General features: G+C 50.4%; 1 protein-coding gene across 1 annotated transcript in view; it reads left to right on the top strand.

The window, feature by feature from the left end:
- The window catches only part of NOVA2 (NOVA alternative splicing regulator 2), a 29312-nt gene extending 24513 nt beyond the window's left edge, over positions 1-4799 (top strand). Inside the window, exon 4 of the mRNA XM_029213465.1 lies at positions 216-4799. Within this exon, the coding sequence (XP_029069298.1) occupies positions 216-1298 (1083 nt within the window). The 3' untranslated portion in view covers positions 1299-4799. The remainder of the gene's footprint in view (positions 1-215) is intronic.
- Positions 4800-26214: the final 21415 nt, after the last annotated feature.

Genomic DNA, 26214 nt, shown 5'->3' with positions numbered 1-26214 from the left:
TAGCTCCTTTTTTTTTTACCAATGAATATGGAAATATTTCAATATTTCTAACCAGTAGAATCATACTGGTGCATATCAAGGGGGCGTGCTGGGCCTGATTCTGGACATTTGAGAGCAGGGGTGGGAAATGACTTGAGATGGCCAGTCTTAGACTAACGTTGCCTTTCAGTGTCCGATTACCCCCCTAAAGACCCTCCCTCTGGCTCCCCACGCAGGCCAAGCTTATCGTCCCCAACAGCACGGCGGGCCTGATCATAGGCAAGGGGGGCGCGACAGTGAAAGCCGTGATGGAACAGTCGGGTGCTTGGGTGCAGCTGTCCCAGAAGCCGGAGGGCATCAACCTGCAGGAGCGCGTGGTGACGGTCAGCGGCGAACCGGAGCAGGTGCACAAGGCCGTGAGCGCCATCGTGCAGAAGGTACAGGAAGATCCCCAGAGCAGCAGCTGCCTGAATATCAGCTACGCCAACGTGGCTGGCCCTGTGGCCAACTCCAACCCCACCGGCTCGCCGTACGCCAGCCCCGCGGATGTGCTGCCCGCCGCTGCCGCCGCCTCGGCCGCTGCCGCCTCTGGCCTGCTGGGCCCGGCGGGGTTGGCGGGCGTGGGAGCCTTTCCTGCCGCCCTGCCTGCCTTCTCGGGCACCGACCTGCTGGCCATCAGCACGGCGCTTAACACGCTGGCCAGTTACGGCTACAACACCAACTCCCTCGGCCTGGGCCTCAACTCGGCCGCAGCCTCTGGGGTCCTGGCCGCTGTGGCCGCCGGTGCCAACCCTGCCGCCGCCGCCGCCGCCAATCTCCTGGCATCCTACGCCGGGGAAGCAGGGGCCGGGCCAGCGGGCGGAGCTGCTCCACCCCCACCCCCGCCACCTGGAGCCCTGGGGTCCTTCGCCTTGGCCGCGGCCGCCAACGGCTACCTCGGGGCCGGGGCGGGCGGCGGGGCGGGCGGAGGGGGTGGCCCGCTGGTGGCCGCGGCAGCCGCAGCGGGGGCGGCTGGGGGCTTCCTGACGGCGGAGAAGTTGGCGGCTGAGAGCGCCAAGGAGCTGGTGGAGATTGCGGTGCCTGAGAACCTGGTGGGAGCCATCCTGGGCAAGGGGGGCAAGACGTTGGTGGAGTACCAGGAGCTGACAGGCGCCCGCATCCAGATCTCCAAGAAGGGAGAGTTCCTGCCAGGCACGCGGAACCGGCGGGTCACCATCACCGGCAGCCCCGCGGCCACGCAAGCCGCTCAATACCTCATCAGCCAGCGGGTCACCTACGAGCAGGGAGTGAGGGCCTCAAACCCCCAGAAAGTGGGATGAGGCCTGTGGTGTGTGCTCCCACCCGGCTCCCTGTCCCTCCTTTTCCTCCCCCTCCCCCTCCTTCTCCCCCCTCCCCCTCCCCTGCCCCCCAACTCCTGACCTCAGCTCGGTAGAGTCCTGCTCCTCTTGGGATGGGGCTGGGGTAGGCCTGACTGCACCCCCCCTTTCTGGTAGTCATAGGCAGGATTGAGTGATGGCTGGGGATGGGGCCCAGAAGCTCCCTCCCCAGCCCTGAACTGACCCCTTCTTCCTTCCTCCCTATGCTTGACTGGGCCTGACCCTCCTCTCCCAGGGCCCAGGTCTGTGTGATATCTGTATATATTGCATTTTGTTGATTTTAATAGAAAACAAAGCGTTATTTTCTCTTTCTTTCCCTCCTTTTTTTCCCCTCCTTTGATAAGGATTTCCCCCCCGCCCCTTTATAAGTTTTTGTTTCCATATGGGAGGAGGGGAGGGAGCCTCTGGGTCACCTAGAAAGAGGGGCTGCCCCAAAACAACACCCCGCCTCTCCTGCTTTCAGCTCCGGATCTGAGGGACCTGATGGGAGCAGAGGTAGCAGAGGAGTCTGAGTTGAAGTGGGGCATTTGGAGCAGGGACCTCAGAGTTCCCAGATTTTCTCAGCTACTCTCCCCTCACTGAAGTTGCCCCTCCTAGGTGGGACTTTTCACTTTTTTGTTGTCAGGTTGTATGGGGGGAGGGGTGCGGTGCTGCTGGGAATGAGGCCGGCTCTGGGATTGGGCCAGTCCGGTGGGCAAGGCTCTGGCACAAGGCTGGAACAACTTCCTATGGCATCTCCTATGGTTTTTCCTTGAGTAATGGGCATGAAGGTCCCTGTCGTGCTGTCACTGAGTCAAGTACTTTCTGGGGTGCTTCTGGCACTCCCTATGATGTCACAGGAAGTAGTTCCCTGGAGGTCACTTCCTGTGATGATAGGAGAGACAGGTACTTCCTATGATGTCTCAGTGAGCCTTCCTGGAAGGTTACTTCATGATATCATGGGGGCGTGTACTTCCTGTGGTGTCTCCAGGTTACTTCCTATGATGTCACCAGGGTGAGGCATGCACTTCCCGTATCAGGCCATGGCCAGTCACTGATCCTCCTTCTCTACCCACACCCCTCTTTGGTGGGTCTTGGCCTGGTGGTCTTCCTAGGAGGAGAATAAGGGGTGGGAGTTGGATCTAATCTGGAGGACTCTAAGGAAGATGACCCACTATTGTCAGGGTCATCTCCATGCAAATGTACCAAGTCTGAACTCACCTGGCAGGGAGGGGGTGGGAGATGGAGCTGGTGAAAACTGTTAAAGACCCTCATTCCCACCCCTGCCTTTTGTGTGCATGCTTGTGTCTGTGTGGCTTTGTTTCATTAAGTCTGGTGGGCCAAATGTATGGTGGCTCTGTCAGGCCACGGTGGCCCAGGTGTATTCAGTGAGCCATGGTAGGGTCCCTTGAGCCGGAATGCTTCGTGTAGTCTAATGCATTAGTTGACTTGTGGTTTCCAGCAAGCTGGAGTACTTTGGTGGTATCTGATGGATTGGAATGTTTTGGTGCTCTCACCAGGCTCTGAGGATCTAGAATGTTCTAATGGAGTTTGCCAAGCCAGGCAGCCCTGAGAGTTGGTTTGAGAGTGGCTCCCTGGGCACTGCGGCTGTGATCAGCTCTAAGGCCTTGCTGGCAGGCTGAGATGTCGGGGCCTGACAACCCCATGGACTTAGGATAGCTGAGACCCACTTCTACCCCCATCCATCTCCCCCTCCCCGCTGGAGACCACCTCCACTTCCTCCAACCCAAGGCAGGGCCTCCCAGTGCCCTGGTTCCGTCATCAGCATCTCTGGGGGAGGGGCACCCCATGCCCACCCTCTCCCCCAATTGTCCCCCTCCTAGGTCTTCCAGACCCTTCTCTTCTCCATGGCTTTGGGGGAATCCAGCCTCCTCGTCTCTCTCCCAGCAAAGGAGGGGAGAAAAGCCAGAAACAATTCCCACCCCTAAAGCCTGGGAGACCCCTGCCCCTTGCGAGAGAGCCACCCCCAAATCAAAATGTGAAAATCCCTAGAAAGCAATAGCCTTCAAGGTACCTTGCACTGAATTTCCCACCCCAGCCCTTCCACCTGATGGGAGGCTGTAGCTTGGGCACTAGGGTGACTTTTTCCCTGCCCTCTTCATCTCCAGGGTGGGGGGCAGGCCCCATTTCCCCATCCCTCACCTCCCATCGCTGCTGCCCTCACCCCTAATCTCCAGACTGAACCCAGATGGAGATTTGAGTGCCAAAACAATTCTTGATGTAACTTTGTACATATCTTCTGCAGTTGGGGGCTCTTGGGGCTGGAGGTGGAGGTGGCCCTATGGGCCACTGCTCCCCTCCACCTCTCAAAAGACCTTACAGTATTTCACAACATCTCCACCCACATGTGGGTATTGCAGCATCTAGCTGGACTATCCCCACCTACAACTCCCCGAGCCGCCATAAGGAGGGGAAGGAGCCAGGGAGAGGTGAAGTAAGGTCTGGGAGTGGGGAGGTGGGATTTGAAAGCACTCATTTGCATCCACAGCTGCCTTCCGGCTTGTCAGATGCTTTCTGTAGACCTATTTCTGGGTCCCAGTCAGTGGGGTCCAGTACTCTTCTCACACAGACACGTCTCTGGAGGCTGGGCCTCCTGAAAAGTGTTCCCTTGGTGTATCTGTGTGACAGCCCCCTCCCTATTCACATTTTTCGGGGACCCCCTACCCCGCCAGCCAGGGCTATCTGAAAGGTAGTTTGCTAGCTCAGTGAGCTAGTTCACTCACTATGTTGGTGAGTGGAGAGCCACACACCTTTCCCCATTTTACCTTATGAAATTCACTCTGTGGTCTTCCCCATCCCTTGAAAGTCCCTTCTGCAATCTGACCTCAATCTTCTGTGCTGCAGTTTGTCCAGAGGGGACGCAGATGTGGGGTCAGGGATGGGGATCATTGGAAAATCCATCACCTCTTTTTCTCTCCCCCTCTTCCCTGTTAGCCAGTCAGATCTCAGAGACTCTGAGTGGCCTCCCTGCACCCTACTCTTCAGCACCCAGTAGGTGCTTAATAAGTGTTTGCTGCATTGAATTGTCTTCTTGTTCTTTCCCATTTGCCCTCCAACTCCCACCCACCCCCACCCTGCCACCAGCATTTTCCTCTCTCTCTGGCTCCCTATGACTTTCACTTTCTCTCCCTGTGGCTTCCGTTGTTACCTGTCCTGTCTCTATCTTCGTCTATGTCTGTCTTTTCCCTTTCCTCAACTCTCAATCCTCTCCCTTCTTCCATTGCCCCATTAATTGAAAAAGAAAAGTGCCAAACTTCCTTGGAACTGAGCCGCTCTGGGGGGGAGGGAACCTCAGACAGAGGGGAAGAAATGGGACCATCTTCCTTTGAAGAGGCCCCTAAGAGGCATTGAAAACGTCTGTGGACACTTAGCTCAATTGCGTCCCCCTTCCTCACCCCTCCCGCCCCCGAGTTTTTCTTAGAATCTTTGTAAGAAAAAAAAAAAGAGAAAAAAACTCTCCTTCAGCTAACCCCTAATCTTTTGGATTCCCCCCAATTTCCACCAGCCGGGGAGAACCCCACTTGCCTCCTTCAGGCAAATCTGTAGAAATTGGGGAGGGGGAGACAAGCTCCACCCCTCCTCTGCTGTCCTGAGGGACAGTGCCAACTGGATTCGAGAGAAGGACCTCAAAGCACTTATGAGAAGAAGGGGTTCAATGTGCCAAATTCACCTCCTTCATCCCCTGTCCCAGGGGGCTCTGAGCCAACCTGCCCCAGCCACCTTCTTCCGCCCTCTCCCAGCCATCTCTACATGGGCAAGGAGGCTTCACTGCAATAATTATTAAGGGATCAGAAGGCAAAGATCGTGCCATCTTTATCTGCCCTAATGCCTGCCCTGGCCTTGTAGGTGGGAAGTATGGGTATCCCAAATGGAGTTTGGTTAAGAGTCGACTTAATAGATGGTTGCGGACCTATACTTGGAAGAATACGGTACCACTCTTCTCTGAGTGGTATACCTTCTCCCCTTCTTAACCCGCAAATCACTCAACATCCCCTTGTTCCGTTTCTCCTGCCTATTCCTCCATCCCCCACCCTCTTTATTTTGTTTCTGATTGGTGGCCTACTGTTTGGAAAGTGAGAGGATTCCCCTGCGTTGAGTATTGCTCTGTCAAGACCAGGATTAGACGTTGTGATAGACTGAGAGGTGGAAAAAGTATTGAGTATAAGAGTGGCGATGAGGATGGCATTTGGGGCTTCCAGGCTGCTGATTGGGTGCACACCTATCACCACAGCCAGGCAGGCCTTCGCTGTTGGCCACGCACCTGCCCCCCTGCCGTCTGGAACCCCAAGGCCGGCTGTCGCGAAAGCCTGAACTGGATGTCACGATGGGGAGAACGGGATCGCGATGCCCACGTTGGGGCACTGCGGGCCAGGGGCGCTGGTTTTACGGCTCTCGTGGAGTCGCGACACCCAGCCCGGCTATCGCGATCCCTCTCCACTGCAGTCAGCCGCCTGGACGCCGTAGTGGAGGAGGTTTCTTTCCGTGGCTCCGCTGCAGGTGTGTGTATGGTCTCTGTGCCCTCCGCCCGTTGCGTGGGGGATTGCTGGGTGGCAGGGAGGGAGATGGGGAAAGTCTCGTTGATGGCGATGGGGGTGGTGAAGGCTGCTGCTTTTTAAACCCTTCTCAGCCAGTCCAGGACGCTCTTGTCTCCCAGAGATAATTGGGTGGGACCGCCTAATCCCCTCCCCTCCCCGCTTCTCCTCTCCTCCCCCACCCCCAAAACCACCAACCTCTCATCTTCTAAGTGACTCCATCACCACCGGCCACCGGGACCTGCGGCTTCATTGCTCCAGCCCGCCCCACTCGACCGTCAGACTCGCTCATCGAACTCTTTCTGATTAACCCTTTCTGTGTTCATCCCACGGAAAACTGTGTGTCCGGCGTGGGGGAGGGGGGAGGCGAGGGGCAATAGCTACCTTTCCTCCATCGCCTCCCACCGCCCATGCCTCCCCACCCGCACCCCATCCCATGCCCCACCCCCATCCCTCACCCCGAAGGTCCTCCCCGGCCTGGGGATAGAGACCCTTTATAAATATCTATGCTGTTTGGCTTTGTCCCTTTCAAAGGCAGGGTCAGGGGTGTGGCCTCCTCCAAGTGGAGAGCTCACTCTGGCCCCACTCCTTTCTGTGCCCCCCCCACTCCCCACCCCTTCATTGTAAATAGTCACTTTTGTACTGGTTTGAGCCAGGGGACGTGGGGAGTCATTTTTTTTTCTTTCTTTGTGTTGGCATCTCAGGCCACTGGAGGCATGGCCCACATCCCAGCTTGATTTGGGAGAATCCCAAGATGTGTCCCCTCACCTGCCCCCAATGCTGAGGATTTCAAGATATCAGAATTACTCCTAAAGGGATGGGGTGCACAGATCCCCTGGCAGGGAGGTGGGAGATGTGTGAAAAGGTGTAGCCTGAAAGGATGACTCAGTTTTTCCCATCTGTGAAATGGGTTCGTCCTCCAAGTTCCCTCAGGAGCCTCAGTGAGATAATGGTGGAGTCAGAGGAGTTAGAATCTCTTTCCGCTTTCTCTGTTTGGGACAGATAGGGTAGGAGAAGAATGGGGGTGGTGGGTAGGACTGTCTTTGGAGAGCTGATTGCTAAATCCTTATTAGGACCTCAAGCTAGCTTCTCCCGGGCTTGTTCTCTCTCTTGGAAAATGGAGGGAACTGGAGGACCTCTAAGGCTCCTTGGGTACCCCCAGTCCATAGATTCAAAGCCTGAAGCCCAGGGCTGGCCCCCTGCCTGCTGCCCCTCTCCCACATTCCACTTCTTGGCCCCAGACCATCTGCCATGTGGCCATGCCTCCAGTGCCTCCATTCAACCCCCTCTAACTGATTCCTTCCATCCTCTGCGACCAGAGACGCTGCCCACCTCCCACCCACCACCTCCAGAAGCTCCTGGCTGGGGCCCACTGCCCTCTCCTCTCTCCTCCCCCCATTGCCATGCCTGGGCCATGCCCACCTCCCCACCCCACCCCCAGTGTCCGTCGTGTGACCTAGTGCACCATGTATTAGCTTCCATGGCCCCCCCCGGCCCCCACCACACCCCTTCCCCCACCCCCTCTCCCTCGGCGACTTCACCTTTTTTTGCCGCGATAAACGCCATCTCAGCATCTGTGTCTAATGTTGTCTTTTTTGCTTGACATCACACACTCCTTCTTAACCCATCCCCTTCCCTCTCCCTCCTCCCCCCACCTCCACCCTCATCCTGAATTCTTTCCCCCTTTCCCCCAGGGCTCTGGGCATCTAAGGGAGGAGGGTGGGGGGACCCCTGAGGATGGGCCCCGGAGGGGGGAGGGGGAGGGGCGGATTGTTCTCTCTGGACTGGGTGAGCACCCAGAGCAAGTGTCTGAGGGGAGCCAGGGATCCAGGTTGAGCTCCCAGGGCCTAAGTGTCCAATCAGGAGGATTGACAGACATCACCACCGCCACACACATGCAACACCACAATCCCGGGACGCACATCCCCACACAGCATTGCAAATGCACAACCCCAAGTAGAGTCAGGAGAGCCCAGGGTTAAGGTTTTGGAGTCAGGTGAGTTTAGATCCCAGTGCTGCTAGGTAACCGTGGGACTTTGAGCCTCTGAGCCTCCATTGAACTTTTTTTTTTAATGTTATTTCTGTAGTTTATGCTAGGATTCAACATATCATTAGCTTTAAAAAAAATTATTGAGCACCTACTATGAGTAAGGCACTGTTCTAGGTGCTGGAGAGAAGGCAATTAGCAAAACAGACTCAAATGTCTGTGCCCTCATGCAGCAGAGATTCTACTGGAATCTGGAGATTCTTCTTTAGCACAGAACCTGGCACAAGGGACTAAAAACAATTCAAAGTTTGCAAACCATTGGCCAGCAGACAGGTCTGCTGCACATATCACCTCGTTTGGCTTGAAGAGCGTTTCGTGTGAATTTGGTGCCAGCATTTAAACCTTGGGAGACTTCGCCTACACATGTGCCCCTTTGGAGAAATCAGATGTGGCCTCTCTGAGTGGCGATTGTCAACTAGCCATAATGGGCTGGAGCAGAGCAGTCACTCCATCATCCAGGGAAGGCAGCCTCAGTCCCTCCCTGACCTGCACTGCTGATTTGTGTCCTGTGCCTGGCCCCTGGATGCATTTGTGTTTGCAACCCCTGTGGTAAATGTTTAATGCTAACATCCTTATATCTTGGAGGTGTCAGAGATGCAGCTGGGCAGGCGATGATGTGCCACGCAGGAGGAAGGATGAAGTTTGAGGCGGAGAGACAAAAAGAGACGGCTGTGGGGGGGGGGGGCGCAGAGGCTGTGGTTCCGGTGTGACCAGGGCACCTCGCTTCCTCTCTCTGGGTCTCAGTCTCCACATCTGGAAAACGCCCGACCAAGCTATACTTACCTTCTGAAATATTCCAGAAGGATTCCAAAAGCAAATCGCTCCATCAGTACCTGACACGGGGGAGATGCTCAGCACATGGTGGCCACTGGAGCATCCCCTCCAGCTGAAAAATAACATTAAAAATGATTCTAAAGAAGGACAGAAACCAAGAGAGGGGATGGGAGGAAAAAGGAGATTGAGGCTAGGACAAAGTAAGAGACAGCGATGGGGATGAAGAGAAGGGAAGACATGGAGAGGAGTCCTCAACTGCTTGGGGTGTGTTTTTTCATTCATTCACTCATTCATTCATTCATTCAACAGACATCTGTTGAGCACCTACTATGTTCTCAGGCCTGGGGACATGGCAACGACCGTGACAAGTCACCGCTCTCAGGCATACAGCCTGAGCACCATAACGCCAACTCTTAGCACATAGTAGATGCTCAAAAGTCTCCCATCCCTTATGCCACAGGTACCTCTGGTCCTGGCCTGTGACCTTCCGGGATTGCCTGATATTCAGAAATATCACCAAGCCAGGCCCATTTTCAGGAAAAGTAAAAGAATTTTCCATCAGGAACCTGGGAACTTTGAAGGGTTTGGGGGATCGGAGTCGAGGAGGTGGAGTTAGGTCTCAATTCAGCTGTGTGACTTGGAGAAACTCTCATGACCTCTCTGGTCCAGGAGATGGAAAGGAAAGGAGATGAAGTCAGGATGCAGGTGAGTAACCGGGGACTCCTCACTTCCACAAGGCTTCAGACCTTCTCATCTGGTAAGGGAAGGGGAGAAAGGAAGGAAGGGGTGGGGGGCCTCGATGAGAAGAGAGATGAAGAAAGAAGACGGGGGAGTTGCCTGGAGGAGAGAGACGGCCCTAGAGACAGGGTTGGGGTGGGAGGATGGAGGGAGGAGGGGACCTGAGTGGGGATATGGGGGTCTCGGGGTGGCTCTGAGAGGCCGTGGCGAGGCCATTAAGAGTGAACAGAGGGCTTCCCTGGTGGCGCAGTGGTTGAGAGTCCGCCTGCCGATGCGGGGGACGCGGGTTCGTGCCCCGGTCTGGGAGGATCCCATGTGCCGCGGAGCGGCTGGGCCTGTGAGCCATGGCCGCTGAGCCTGCGCGTCCGGGGCCCGTGCTCCGCAATGCGAGAGGCCACAGCCGTGAGAGGCCCACGTACCGCAAAAAAAAAAAAAAAAAAAAAGAGTGAACAGAGAAGGCAGAGGTGGACTGGCAGAGAGGGAAAACAAGCACAAACCGGAAACGGAAATGAGGCAGAAACAGGACAGAGATGGAGATAGGGTTGTCAGACTTAGCAAATAAAAATATGCGTATGTCCAGTGAGATTTGAATTTCAAATTTTAAAAAAGATTAGTTTTCTTAAGCATAAGTATACCTCATGCCATATTGGGGCCATCCTTCTACTAAAATATTAGTCGTTGCTGGCTTCCCTGGTGGCGCAGTGGTTGAGAGTCCGCCTGCCGATGCAGGGGACATGGGTTCGTGCCCCGGTCTGGGAAGATCCCACATGCTGCGGAGCGGCTGGGCCCGTGAGCCATGGCCGCTGAGCCTGCGCGTCTGGAGCCTGTGCTCCGCAGCGGGAGAGGCCACAACAGTGAGAGGCCCTCAAAGTTCACGTGTCACTGGGCATCCTGTATTTTATCTGGCAACCCTAGAGGGCGAAGAGCAAAGAGAGATCTGAATGGCCACAACGAAGCCAGAGCTAGTCAGAGGAGCCAGGTCATCCAGGTCCACTATCTGGAATCCTAAATCCGGCATGCCTAGCTCACTGCCTCTCTCTGCCCCTGGGTCTCCCCCTCTCTCTGCCTCACTCTCCCCAGCTCTCTGCCTCTAAGGCCCCCTCTCTGTTTCACAAAGCCTCCCTCTCTTCAAACCCTCTCTCTGATCCCTCCACTCCTCTTAGTTCCTCAGCCTTCCACTCCCCTCAGGAATCTGCCTCAGACATCAAAAGTGGTTAAGTCACCGTCGTCACCACTTCCCAAGTCATCAAGGGGGCTGGTCTTTGGCGGTAAGGCCTGAGGGACAAGTGACAAGAGAGGTGGGGGCTGCATTCGGGGCCACTACTCCTTCCTCGGGCAGGGCTGTTGAAGTTGGGGCTGCGTCTAGGCTTTGGGAAAAGAGATTCTGTCAGAAGCATGCTCCATCAGTGGGCGGGGCCTTGAGGATTCTGGCAAGTCAGGGACCTCCCTCTCCAGCATCCCTTCCATCCTCCTGCCTCCAACTTGCGTGCCTTCCGGAGAAGTTTAGTCGCTAAAGGGTCCTCTCTACCACCACTCCCACTCCAGCATTCTGGGGATGTCTCTGTGTCACTTTCTGGCCCCCTGTCCTTGCCTCTCCTTACGCTCCTCTCTGCCTCAGTTTACCTTCAGTATTTCTCTGGGTGTCTGTCTCACTCAGCATATCTTCCTCCTTTCCATCGTTTTTTGTTTTGTTTTGTTTTGTTGTTTTTTAATCTCATCCCATCGTATCCCTGCAAGGCCTGTCTCTCTCCTAGTTTCTGCTGGAGGCTGAGGTCTCTGTGTGCCTCTCTGACTTTCCCTGTTTCTGCCCGTGTCTGAATCTCTTTCCCCCTGTCTCTGTACCCATTATTATTGCTCAGCAGTAGCAAAAAGAATCCACTCTGGGGACTTCCCTGGCGGTCCAGTGGTTAGGACTCTGCGCGCAGGAGGCACGGGTTCTATTGCTGGTCGGGGAGCTAAGATCCCGCGAGCTCCACAACGCGGCCAACAAAAACAACAACAAAAAGAATCCGCTCGGGCCAGTGTAAGCAGAAAGGGACTTTTTAAGGGACCCTGAGCCTGGTAGAAGAAACAGCTTCCAGGGCACTTCCAAATCCAGAATGGGCCACGCAGGAGCTACTGCTCCCCTCCGCGATCAGGAAGCCGGCCACTGGCCCCACAACCGTACCAGCTCGCTGAGATCTGCACTGGCAGGGCCTCGGCCTCGCGGCTGCCTCTCTCCCCATTTACTTTGGTTGGAAATTCAAGCTTCCCGCGGAGGCATCTGATTGGTGGAACCTAAACCTCCGTCCCGAACCCCACCACATGGCATTCTGGGAAATGTAGTTTTTAGCGTGCCAGCCTCTTCAGTCCCGGGAAAGTGCGGTAGGAGAGTGGAATAGAGAGACACTAAGTGGAAAAGATGTTGAGGGGGCCCATTGACTCCCCATTATTGCACGCAGTCTGTCCATCTCTCTTCCTATGTGCATGTGTTTCTCACATTCAGTCTTTCTATTTGTCTCTGTTTGTTGTTGTTGTTTTTGCCTCGTTTTCACCGTCCGGTTTTATTTCAGCCCTTTCTCTGTCTCTTTCTTCATCGCTGGTTTCCCTGCCTCACCCTCACCTCTTTCCCCAGTTCCAGCTCCAGTATTTAAGGGAGTTTCTCTCTTGACCCACATCCCATTGTAAGCTGAAATGGAGGCCCAGAGCTATAGGGAAGGAAGATATGGGTGCCCCTCGGTTCAGCGGTTCAACGGACAAGCCAGGGAGACGACCCAAGCTATGGAATTTCTCAACTGCTCTCCCTGCAGGTGGGCACATCCAGCCCCCACAGGTGGCAATGTGAACTGAAAAGGTTTGGTGAGTTCCCAGCCAGAGCTAGAGTGGCCACAGGGTTTTGGGAACAGAGCCCAGCCCTCATTCGGCCAGATGTAACTGACAACTCAACCTGCTCTTCCGGAAACTGTGGCGACCTCCACCCTCTCCCCTCTTCACTGTTCTTCTTCTTACCCAATGATCTTAGAACTTCGGGGAAATGGAGCTGCATCCTTCTCAGGAGGTACACAGTCACTTCAAAAACATTTATTAAGCACCTACTATGTTCCAGGCATTGTTCTAGACATTGGGCAACAAAAGACACAACAAATTTCCCTATCCTGAGGGGCTTACACCCTACTGGGGGAAATTGACAATAAGCAGGATAAATAAATTATACAGTACACTAGATGATAATACATGTCATGAAGAAAAATGAGACAGAGACAGGAAATAGAAAGTGCTGGAAGGGAGGGACACTGCAATTTTCAATACGGTGAATGTAAAGGCTTTATGGAAGACGTGACATGTGAGTAAAGACCTGAAGGAGAGGTGGGAGTGGGCATGTAGATATCTGGGGAAAGAGCACTCCAGGCAGAGGGAACGGCAAGTGCAAAGGCCCTGGGGTGGGATGTATCAATACCTGGAATACGTGTGGGATAGCAGGGAGGCAAGAGTGGCTGGGACAGAGTGAGCAAGGGGAGGGTGGGAGGAAATGAGGTCACAGGAGAGACAAAGGGGAACATATTATTTAAGGTCTTGGGGGCCACTGTGAGACTTTGACTCCTAGTGAGAAGGAAGCCACAGGAAGGTTCTGACCAGAGGGATGTGAGCTGACACAGGTTTTAACAGGATCCCTCTGGCCATCATGTGGGAAACAGTCTGTAGGGGATGGGAGCTAGGAGAGTGAAATAACAGGAGGAGCCCAGTGAGAAGGTGACTGCAGTAGTCCAAGTAGAAAATGATGGTGGCTGGACCAGATAGTGGCTCTGGAGATGGAGACGAATAGTTGGATACTGATAGAATTTGAAAGTAGCACTGACAACATTTGCTGGTAGCCTGGACGTGAGAAGTGAGAGAGAAAGAAGTCAGGGATGACTCTAAGTCACATAAAGCTCTTAGGACTGGAGTTTGGTTCCAATTAGGATTAGAAATTAAGAATCAGGCTAAGGCTGAGATTAAGGATCAGTAGCAATCATTATCGGTGGAGTTTGGTTTGAGGTTGAAAACAGGGTTAAGATTCTGGCAAAGATGACAAGCAGCCCTGGTGTATGGGTTATGACCATGATTGGGGTTAGGATTAAGTATGTAGGGTAAGGGTAAAGATGAAGTATAGAGCTAAGACACTGGTTATAGCAAGAATCACAGTCAAAGCTAGGATTATGGCTAAGATTAGGGCTGGGTTTGGATCTAGGACTGAACTGGGGTTAAAGAGAAACTCAGAGACAGAGAGAAGTGATCAGAGAGCAGAGAGAATGGGGGGGAGAACTCAGAGAGACTAGGGGACAGAGACCTAGAGAGAGTAGGGGACAAAGATCCAGGGAGAAGGAGGACAGAAACAAAGAAGGGGAAATGGAGATCTAGAGAGTTGGGAGACAGAGACCAAGACGGAAGCCTAGAGACTAGACAGGAGTGGACAGAGAACCAGAGAGAAGGGGACAGAGACCTTGAGAGGGAGTGAGTAGAGAACCAGAGACAGGAGGAGACTGAGATCCAGAGAAAGAGAACAAAGATGGGGGTGGGGGCAAAGAATCAGAGGGGTGGGGGGGAGATGGGGGAGAAAATAGGTACCCAGAAGGGTAGAGGATAGAGACCCAGAGAGAAAGAACCAAAGACAGAGAAATTCAGGGAGGAGTGGCAAGAGGTGGAGCCCAGAAGTCCCCTCCTCACCGTCACCTAAGCCAGCTTCTCCTCCCTTTTTACTTACTGAGGTGTGACCCTCCCCGCCAACACACACACACACACACACACACTGGGTGGTTCTGAGTAATATCTATATGTAGTTCATTTGTTGATTTTAATAGATGAATTGTCATTTTCTCTTTCTTTTCCTTTTTTTCTTTTTAAGTTTTGTATCTTAGAGGCAAGGAAAGGGAGCATCTCCAATCCTGACCACTCCTCTTTAAAAAAAAAAAACAAAAAAACCTTAACCCTTTCCTCTCTTGCTATGGATCTCAGAGATTGGGTAGAACTTTGAGGATGAATGTAGCAGACAAGTGTCCTTTGGTGAGGGGTATCTGCACATCCCCACATGCCTGCAGCTCTTTTCTCCCCACCGGAAGGCTGATCCCCGAGATGTTTTTGAAAGATCACTTACGGACAAGGGGGTGGGGGTGGGCAGATGCTTGTGAGTCGCATGACCTTCAAGACCTCTGCCTACACCCCTCCAAGGCCCTGAGATTCATGTGGCTCTAGGATAGCATGTACCTCTCCCACTCCCCACGGCAGCGCCTTTCCAGGGGCAAATAAAGTCTCCAGAACCCACACTCATCCAAAATAGTGATTACTCAAGGTCTGGGGCATTGAGGGGGCTGCGGGGGGCTTCGGGCACCTAGAACCTAGTGGGCAGGGGACGGTGATAGACCGGGCGGGGAGGAGGCATGGTGTTCTGTGGGCGGATTTGGGCGGACCCAGACCTGGAATTGACAGGGAAGCGTGGCTTAAGGACTTTATGTCTGGGATTGGAGGAGCGATTGGAGGCGTGGTCAAAGGGCTGTGGGCGTGGTTAGGAAACGCGGGACTTCGGGGCAAGGGAGGTAGCTGACTTCTTTAGCCCTGGGATTGGAGGGTTGGGGAGGGGGCGTGATTCCGGACCAGTGTCCGGTTCGTACTAGGGTCGGAGAGTGGATGCGGAGAATTAATCCTGTAACTAGTCCTGGAGTGGAAGATCCAGAAAGTATCGATGTGGCACTTCCAACCGCTCAGAAATACACAGTATGGCAAACATAATAACATCCAATGGACAGGAAATGAAGCTTAGGGAGTATCACCCAGCACACACTGCAGAATGACACACTGAATCAAATAGGCTGCCCTTGATGAACCACAGGCTGGGCCCTATGCCTGACACCTGACAAGCACCATCTCCTTGAATCATCACGAGGCCATGTGAAGCAGAAATTGTGATTATCTCCATTTTACAGAAAAGGAGGCACAGAGACGCTAAGTAACTTGCCCAAAGTCGCCCAGCTAGTGAGACATGAGTTTGGAGTTGAAGCCATGCAACCTCCTTCCCAAGCCAATGCTTTGATGTACTAAGACTCAAATACTCCCACGGACCCCAGGGGCAGAGTCAAGGTGAAAGCGACAGATGCACACGATGCACGCCCTGACCGCATGATCCTCCCTCTGCGCCCACGTTGCCAACTGTGGGACCCCAACAAGGCACCCCCGCCCCAAGCCTGGGGTCCTCACCTAACCCAACAGTGACAGCCTCTGCTTTGCCCAGTTTTCCTGGCAGAGCTGGAGTCAAATAACCGACCAGAGTTTTTGACTGGGCTTGAGACCCCCTGGGAAGACCCTGGTTGGATTTTAGGGCATCCTTGACCCCTGAGATGGAGCTAACTTGGAGGGAGTCCTGGCCCAATGGCTAAAACCAGAGACTCCAGGTTTGTCACCCTTCCTTTGTCACTGACTACCTATGTGATCATAGGAAAGGCAGTTATCCTCTCTGGTTCTCATTTTCCCAACCGGATAATGAGGATCACCAAGCACCTTCCCAAGACCTTCCTCCCTGGGTTGTTGTGAACACTGAGTTACCTGCTTATAAAGCACTCAGAACAAAGCGTGGCACACGCTAAATGCTCTGTAGATGCTAGTTATTATAACTAGCTGTGAGTCTCCGTTTACCTGTGTGAGGGGGACGGTGTAGACCAAACCACACAGTCTGCACCTCAGTGTTCCATGAACCCCCTGAAATCGCACACAAAATTGCACGTGTTTCCATACAGCTTTTCTCAGATTCCCCAATGGTGAGAGAAGCAGAGAGAAAGACAAAGACACGCCCCGTTCTAAGCAAGGGTGAAAGGGACCTCGGATCACATCGCTCTCTGCTTACAACCCCCATCCCCACCCCAGTGGCTTCCCATGTGAAGTCCTTGCTACCCACGTGGTCTTCAAAGTCCCACCCCGCCAGCCAGCCCACCAGCCTGATCTAGAGGGGACCCGGCCTCAGCCTCACTTGCTCTCCTTGACCCCCACCCCCATCCCACCCGCAGCCCTCTCTCTGCTCATCAAATACACCATATTTTGTGTAGTCTCAGGGACCTATTATATTTGCTTTTCCGCTTTTATCTGACTCAAAAGCACGGGCATGTTGACACTCCTAACATCTTACCTAAAATAGCCACACACCACACCTCACCCCACCCCAGAGTCTCTTTAACAAATACTCAGTTTTACAGTCTTTATAGCACTTAATGTTATTCATTCATTCATTCATTTCAACATGTTTTTATTGAGTGTATGTGCCAGGTGCTGTTCTAGGCACAGATGCAGCAGTAAACAAGACAAATCCCCTGGCTTCACCCAGCTCACATTCGGAACCTCCTAACGATTGGTTTATTTGCTGGTCTGTTGTCTTTCGCCGTCCACCTCACCCCCAGCTAAAAGGTTGCTTGGTGAGAAGGAGGGGCATTTCTGTCTCCTCTCTAATGGTAGGCACTTTTTTAAATGTTAAAATGTATCCTAAGCAGGATCTTCACATAATCTTGAAGTGTTATCCCAGCAATCGCTTGGTAATTACAAAGGGGAGAGGGAGTACACAGCGGTGAGGTCTGGTACACACCACCTAAACCAAGGCACAGAACTCAGTATTGCCCATGACAGGCATTCTGATGTCCTGTGCCCCCCATGTGACATCCATCCTAGCACAGAAGGACGGGACAGCACCTATGCACTATGATTGCCCCAAATGCCTGCATCTAATCATGAGGAAGTATCAGGCAAACCCAAATTGAAGGACATTCTACCAAACACCTGGCTTTCTTGAAAAAAAAAAAATCAGTATCACGAAAGAAAAAAAGGTAGGGGATTGTTGTCGATTAAAAGAGACTGAAGTGGGGCTTCCCTGGTGGTGCAGTGTTTAAGAATCCACCTGTCAATGCAGGGGGGACCCGGTTCGAGCCTTGGTTCGGGGAGATCCCCACATGCTGCGGAGCAACTAAGCCCGTGCACCACAACTACTGAAGCCTCCGCACCTAGAGCCTGGGCTCCACAACAAGGGAAGCCACGGCAATGAGTAGTCCCCGCTCACCGCAGCTAGAGAAAGCCCGCAAGAAGCAACCAAGACCCAACGCAGCCAAAAATAAATAAATAATTACATAATTAAAAATTTTTTTAAAAGACTGAAGAGCTATAACTAAATGCAGCACGGATCCTACACTAGATCCTGGATTTAAAGGGGAAAAAAACCACTGCTATATTGTTGGAAGGTTGGAATGATTAGGCAATTTTGAACATGTATATTTGACGATAGTAGTCTGTCTATGTGAAGTTCCCTGAACTGAATCATTGTGCTGTGGTTGTTTAAGAGAATGCAACTCTTGTTAGGGGGTGTGCACAAGCTGAAGCGTGTACAGGAGTGTCATGATGTCTGGAACTACCTCTCAAAAAAAAAAAGAACAACCAAAAATATATATATATATATAATTACATTATATTATATATAATATTATATGTAAAACGTATTACATATAAACTTTACAAACACACACTTGTGAGAGAGAGGAAGCAAGTGTTAAAAACTGATGCCTCAAGGAATTCCCTGGCGGTCCAGCGGTTAGGACTCTGCACTCTCACTGCCGAGGGCCTGGGTTCAGTCCCTGGTCCCAGAATTAAGATCCCACAAGCCGCGCGGTGCGACCAAAAAAAAAAAAGTTAAAAAAAAATGGATGCCTCAGTTCATACTGTATGGGGTTTCATTATACTAGGTTGCAACTCTCCTGTGAGTCTGAAAATTTTCAAATTAAAAAGTTGAGGGAGGGAGAATGAATCAAGGACACTTACTCCGTAAAGGTAGGCTATGGTTGTGCTTCAGGGCATCTGTATGCAAAGTTGTAGGTGGGGGGGTGGATTTTCCTGGGAGGGTGGGGTGGCCATAGCTTTCAGCAGATTCTCAGTGAAGCCTAAGACCCAGGAAGGTACCACAGAAAGCAGACAGGAGACTCTCCATATATGGAGGGTATCTCACTGGGGAGCACAGACTTTTGACACGGTGGTCAAGAGGATCCCCTGAGGGTGTCCGCAAATATTTTGGGTGTCCATGAATACTTCAGGGAAGCAGATCCACAGATTGCAAGAAAATTCTGCACTTACAGATGCTATACCAACTCCTGGTCCATACAAGTACTGTCCCAAGCGGGGGCGTGCAAGATGGCCCAGCAGGAGGCTAGAAGGAAATATTAGAACCTGTTTCTACTGTTGATTTTTATCTGGTTCTTTTTCATTTTAACTGGATTTTTCAGGTGGTGTAAATTTATAATGTACATTGAAACATCAGTACAGGAAGAAATATATATTATATATATATATAAAGTTTGTAAATAAACCTACCTAGTGGTACATTCATGAAAAAATTTCACTGAATAATTTCACTATTTGCAGCCAAAAAATAACAAAATAAAAAATGAATAAAAGAATGGCCATGTGTCAACAAGAGTGGAAGCTGTGTGATGGGTAGGTGAGGGTGGATGTATTAATCTACTCAGGTGGCCATAACAAAATACCATAGACTGGGCGGCTTAAAAAACAGAAATAAATTTTCTCACAATCTGGAGGCTAGAAGTCCAAGATCAGGGTTCCGGCTGATTTAGTTTCTTTCACATGGCCTTTCCTCTGTGCTGGTGTGTCTCTTCCTCTTACGTGGACATTGAATCCATCAGATGAGGCCCCACTCTTATGAGCTCATTTAACCCTAATCATCTCTGCAAAGGCCCCATCTCCAAACACCACCCCATTGGCGGGCGTAGAGGTGGAGCTGGGGTGGACACAATTCAGTCCATAACAGTGTGTGTTTGAAATTTTCCGTAATAAAAAGTTCTTAAGGAGAACTCTCCATGTGCGTCAGAATCACCCAGAGTGCTGGTTAAAAATGCAGATTTTTTTGTAATTCATCTGATGGCCTTTTATTTTTCTATTATTAGAAAAGTGCTATGAGTTCACTGTACACATTTCAATCAAACCGAAATATAGAACGTGGAACATACAAGTTCACTAAGAATTCTATTTCTAGACTACCACCATTTGAAGTTACATTAAAGATGGGAATATTTTAAGACTCATCCTCAGAAACATCTGCTTCTCTGGTGTGGGACACAGAAGGCTGTATTTTTTTTTTTTGTGGTACACGGGCCTCTCACTGTTGTGGCCTCTCCCGCTGCGGAGCACAGGCTCCGGACGCTCAGGCTCAGCGGCCATGGCTCACGGGCCCAGCCGCTCCTCGGCATGTGGGGTCTTCCCGGACCGGGGCAGGAACCCGTGTTCCCTGCATCGGCAGGTGGACTCTCAACCACTGCGCCACCAGGGAAGCCCGAAGGCTGTATTTTTAACAAGGTCCCAAGCTCCTTCTTACGGTCCGTGGACCACCATCATCGTACTCCACTCCCAGTCTTGGAGAAACAGTGCCAAGGATTGAGGTCCAGGAATTAGGATGCAACCCAGTCCCGCTGAGAGCAGGAGGTTGGCAGACTCTGGGGGAGGGGGTCCCAGGCTTGCTTCATGGAAACCTCCACTCTGTTACACCAAACACATCTCAGCCCTCCTAACATTTCATCCACAAATATTCCGGGATGTGTCTTTTAAAAATAAGAGTTTTTTGTTTTTTGGGGTTTTTTTGGCTGCACCATGTGGGATGTGAGATCTTAGTTCCCCAATCAGGGATCAACCAGGGAGCCACCAGGGATCGAACCCGAGTCCCCTGCATTGGAAGCAAGGAGTCTTAACCACTGGACTGCCAGGGAAGTCCCATAAAATAATGGTTTTTTAAAACAACAAGGTCCTCCTGTATAGCACAGGGAACTATATTCAATGTCCTGTGATAAACCTAATGGAAAAGAAGATGAGAAAGAATGTATATATATATTTTATATATATATATATATATATAAAACTGAATCACTTTGCTTTACAGTAGAAGTTAACACAACATTGTAAATCAACTACACTTCAATAAAATAAATTTTCTTAAAAATTTAAAAATAAAAATAAGGGCTTTTAAAAACATTGCTATAATACAATTATCACACCTGAAATTTTTTTAGAATAATTCTGCTCTCACTTGATAAAACTAACATGATACCTGGTGTGTTTGAACATAGGGAGGTCTTCTTACTCTTATAGTGAAGAGTTTGGGGTTGAATCCATGGTGGAAAACTAAACCAACAATATAAATGACAATTATTCCATCTCATGAAAACAACAAATATTATCTCAGAAAAGAAGTATAATCATAGCATACGCTAAGGTTCAGCTGAGGGCAGGATTTCACTTAGTCATCATAATACAGACGTGAATATTAATCTCATGATCAATTGGGAGGTGATTCTGCAGTGAGGAAGGGGAGAGGAAGTGTATTTGTGAAGTGGTGTGTATGAAGAAACCTCAATCTTTACCTTCCATAGTGGAAGTCAATTGATAATGTGAAATAGAAAAGTAAGAAGTGGCAAATTATTTATTTTTATTTCATATCGTAATATAGTTGATTTACAGTGTTGTGTTTGTTTCAGGTGTAAAGCAAAGTGATTTAGTTATACATATTCATATGTCTATTCCTTTTCAGATTCTTTTCCCATATAGGTTATTACAGAATATTGAGTATAGTTCCTTGTGCTATAGAGTAGATCCTTGTTGATTATCTATTTTATATACAGTAGTGTGTATATGTTAATCCCAACCTCCTAATTTATCCCTCCCCCCAACCTTTTCCCTTTGGTAACCATAAATTTGTTTTCTTAGTCTGTGAGTCACTTTCTGTTTTGTAAATAAGTTCATTTCTTTAGATTCCACATATAAGTGATATCATATGACATTTGTCTTTCTCTGTCTTATTTCACTTAACATGATAATCTCTAGGTTCATCCGTGTTGCTGCAAATGGCATTATTTCATTTTTTATGGCTGAGTAATATTCCATTGTACATGTGTACCACATCTTCTTTATCCATTCATCTGTCGACGGACATTTAGGCTGCTTCCATGTCTTGGCTATTGTAAATAGTGCTGCAGTGGACTTCAGCGTGCATGTATCTTTTCGAATTATGGTTTTCTCCAGATATAGGCCCAGGAGTGGGATTGCTGAATCATAGCTAGTTGTATTTTTAGTTTTTTAAGGAACCTCCATACTGTTCTCCATAGACGTAGCAATTTAAACATGTTACCTAGAATCCTGAGGGTAAAATACCCAGAGAAACACCTACAAGAGTTCAAAGTGATTTGATAAAAATTAAAATTAAATTAAACAAATAATTGACACAAAATATATTAGGGGTCCTTAAGGTGGAGTGTCCATAGGGCCTCTCAGAAGGCTGGGGGTCCTTGAGCCATGGCCTTGTGTTTGTGTAGGTTTTGTTCAAAGAAGAAGGGTGCTGGACTCTGGAAAGTGAAGGGCCCTCTGAGATGAGATAATGGGAGAGGGGGTGGGCGGGGCCATTAGGATTTATAAAGTGCCTGGCATGTGTGCAGGGGGCTGTCATCCCCACAAGAAAGCTCAGGATGCCCCCACCTGCCACCTGGGAGGCCAGAGACTGGTATTCCGGCAGAAACAGGGCACATTCAAATTGGGTCATTTGAGGAGTTTGAGAAAGGAGCTGTTTACAAAGGTGTGGGCAAGGTATAGGGACATCCCAAAGCATGGTGCAGTGCCCTGGGCCAGGTAAAGGTGGGCACCCCAGGCTGACAGCTGTGAGGGGAGGGAAGAGGACCCAGATCTGGACAGAGAGAAGGTTTTGGGAAGGGCATGAACTCTGTGAGGTAGTGATGCCTTGACCTCTCTCTCGTCTCAGTTCCTCCCATCTCTTGGGATGGGGTGGGGGTCGAGCATTGGCTGAACCCTGTTGATGTAATCTGTACGGGTCAGCATCCCGGACAGAAACAGCTGGGAAGAGACGGGCAAAAGTGGATCTGGGTGAATTTCCAGAGAATTCTGCTGCATGAAAAAAAGCCAATGCCAAAAGGTTAAGTGCAGTATTATTCTATTTCTGTAACATTCTTGAAATGACAAATATCATAGAAATGGAGAATAGAACATGTTTCCAGGGTATAAGGAGAGCGTAGGAGCCAGGAAGGAAGTGAGTGTGTCTATAAAAGGATAACACAAGTGATGCTTGGGGTGATGGAAATGTTCTGTGTCTTGACTGTGATGGTACGTAAACAAACCTACATCTTACAAAATTGCATACAAGTAAACACATACACACACGAGTTCACGGGGCAAAAGCTAAACAAGGGGCTTCCCTGGTGGCGCAGTGGTGGAGAGTCCGCCTGCCAGTGCAGGGGACGTGGGTTCGTGCCCCGGTCCGGGAAGATCCCACATGCCGCGGAGCAGCTGGGCCCGTGAGCCATGGCCGCTGAGCCTGCGTGTCTGGAGCCTGTGCTCTGCAACAGGAGAGGAGAGGCCACAGCAGGGAGAGGCCCGCGTACCGCAAAAAAAAAAAAAAAAAAAAAAAAAAGAGTATACAGGATCTCTATTCTCTCTTATGACTGGATGTGACTCTACAGTGGTCTCAAAATGAAAAATTTAATTTTCCAAAAAACATTGATGAGATGAAAACACAGAGGGGATAAAAGCCTGCAGAGTTTCCAGTATAAACAGAGAGGCAAGCATATGATCCAGCAATCCCACTCCTGGGCATATATCCAGAGAAAACCATAATTCAAAAAGATACCTGCACCCCTATGTTCATAGCAGCACTATTTACAATAGCCAAGACATGGAAACAACCTAAATGTCCATCAACAGACATTTAGGTTTTTTCCATATCATGGGTATGCAATATCAATATAACATCATGTTAACCTTGATCACCTGGTTAAGGTGATGTCTGCCAAGTCACTTCACTCTAAAGTTGCTATTTTGGGGGACTTCCCTAGTGGCACAGTGGTTAAGACTCCGTGCTCCCAATGCAGGGGGCCCAGGTCAGATCCCTGGTCAGGGAACTGGATCCCACATGCATGCTGCAAATAAGAGTTCACATGCCACAACTAAGGAGCCTGCATGCCGCAACTAAGACCCTGCGCAACCAAATAAATAAATAAAATAAATATTTTAAAAATAATAATAAAAAATAAAGTTACTATTTTTCCTCTTTCCACACTCTATTCTTGGAAGTAAGTCTTTAAAAAGAAACTGAAATAATTGTCTGACTTAACAAAAAAAATATATTTTTTAATATAAAGCTTTACCAAAAACCTAGAATACTGAAAAGCTGTGTTGCAATCACCACTAGAGTTCCCATATACCTCCTCTCCTCCAGTTTCCCCCATTTCCATCCTGGTCTATTTAATTTTGCTCTGTCTGGAAGTTCTGGGTGGTTGCAGTGAATGAGAAAGTGGTTCAAAACAAGGCTGGAGAAAAACTGGGCAACTACTCCTCAGAGTAAGACAGTTAGTGTTGTATAAGAGACAGAGCCCTTGGCTGGGACAGGCCCCCATCCCTGCCCTCCCCAATTCTGCTCTAGTTTTGGTCTCATTCATTTATCCCCCCAAATATCCCTTTGTGCCCAGCCCCTGTACAGGACAGTGCTGGGGACACAGCTGTGATCAAGACACTCCTGGCCGTGCCCTCATGGGGCTTCCAGTCCTGTGGAGAAGACAGACCTGTCCCCAGACAGACACGACTCAGAGTGGGCAGAGCTGGGATGGGGGAAGTACTGGGGGCTGCAGGAGCCCAGAGGGGTCATCTGACCCAGCGGGAGGTCTGGGAGGGCTTCTTGGGAGAGGGAATGTTGGAGCTAAGATTTGAAGGAGCAGTCGGTGCTATCGGGTAGAAATGTTTCAAGCAGAGAGAGTAGTATATGCAATGGCCCAGAATGGAGAGGAAGCCTAGAGTGTTTTCTAAAGCTCACAGGACTTCCCTGGCAGTCCAGTGGTTGACTCCTTGCTTCCACTGCGGAGAGCGCGCCTTCGATCCCTCATCGGGGAACTAAGATCCTGCAGCACAGCCAAAACAAAAAGAGTTCAGATATAACCATGGCGTATGAACCTTCCTCGGCTCCCAGTGGCCTTATTAGCACAAAGTCCAAAGTCCTCAGGTTGGTATTCATGCATTCATTCGACAAACGTTTGCCTACTCTGTGCTCTCTGATGGTTGAGTGGGAGTTACCAGGCCTTATACTTGGGGACACATCGCTGACTACTGAGAAAGCCCAGCCCTTGGTACATCAGAATCACAGGGGTGTGTGTGTGTGTGTGTGTGTGTGTGTGTGTGTGTGCGCGCGCGCGCGCATCCTCCAGGAGGGGATATGTGAGACTGTTCCAGAGCAGCGATGATAGAGTCAGGCAGACAGACTTGGGCTCTCCTTGGACTCTGCCATCCTGGAACATGGATCTTCCATCTCTGAGCCTCAGTTTTTTCCGCTGCAAAATGGGCTTAATAGTAGAACCACTGCACAGAGTTTTATTCAAACGCACATGTAATCCTAGAGCCCAACCTTCCTCAGAAGCCACTGTTAGATTTTGAATCAAATCATGTCACTCCTGTGCTCAGAACCCTCCCATGGCTCCCACCTCACTCAGAGCACAAGCCCAAGTCCTTGCAGTAGCCCATGGGGTCCTGTATTACCTCTCACCTACTCCCACTCTTCCTCTCAATCTACCCAAGCCACGATGTTCATTGAACACAGCAGTCACGCTCTGACCTCAGGGTCTTTGCACTGGCTGTTCCTTCAGTCTGGGACACTCTTCCCCCGTATATCTACAAGGCCTCCCTCTCTTACCACCTTTAAGACTCTTCTCAAATGTCACCTTCTCCAAGAGGGCTTCCCTGACCACTCTTCTTTGTTTTTTAATTTTTGGCTGCACCACGCAGCATGCAAGATCTTAGTTCCCCAGCCAAGGATGCAATCTGCATCCCCTGCGGTGGAAGCTCAGAGTCTTAACCACTGGACTGCCAGGGAAGTCTCCCCTGATCACTTTTATCTCCCTACCCCCTTTATTTTTTCTCTATAGCACACAACCTTACCTGAGATATATTTCACTTTTCTCTCTTGTTATCTATATAAAATTTCAGCTCTGTAAAGGCAGGGACTTCTGTATTTTTTGTTCATTGCTGTATCTTTGGCACCTAGAACAGGGCCAGACACATGTTAGGTATTGTGTAAATATTTGCTGAATGAATGAGCAAATATTCCTCTACTGGGGCCTGCACACTCTCCTTCCCCCTGCCTAGCACTCGTCAATGAATCTTTAGCGAGGGAATAAAACTAAAAATAATGGCTAAAGCTCACTGCGTACCTGTTCTAATGCCTTCACCTGTGTTCACAGCTGCCATCTTCAAAACAGCCCCAGAGCAGGGGGTCTTCGATGATCTCCCTTCTTGTGAAATGGAGGAAACAGAAGCCCAGAGAGGTGACATCACTTGCTAAAAGCCACATCTCTGTAAGTGGCAGTGCCAAGATTTGACCCAGGCCCTCTGGCCACAGCAGCCACACACCCAACCACGTTATTTTCGTTTTCTGCCCCTTGCTTCCATCTCTCTCTGCTGGAACCTCTGTCCCTTTCCATCCCTGGGAGTGTGAGTGTGTCCCTCTTCTCTCTCTGCAGACCTGGATTTGAGTCTAGGCTAATGGGATGACATCAATGAGAAATGTCACCTCCCTGGGCCTCAGTTTCCTGCTCTGTAAAATGGGGATATTATAACACTACTTGACAGGGTTGTTGCAAGGGTTTCATGAGATCTCACAGGCCAGCACCCAATAAACAGAAACCATGAGGACGATGACCATGACCTCCTCCTTGGTCTCCGGGTGTCTCACTTTCCCCTG

Source organism: Monodon monoceros, unplaced genomic scaffold (assembly GCF_005190385.1).
Source record: "Monodon monoceros isolate NGI ecotype Baffin Bay Population unplaced genomic scaffold, NGI_Narwhal_1 Super_Scaffold_10, whole genome shotgun sequence".
Lineage (NCBI taxonomy): Eukaryota > Metazoa > Chordata > Mammalia > Artiodactyla > Monodontidae > Monodon > Monodon monoceros.
The sequence above is the reverse complement of the archived record's forward strand: the minus strand, read 5'-3'. Positions and strand labels throughout refer to the sequence as shown.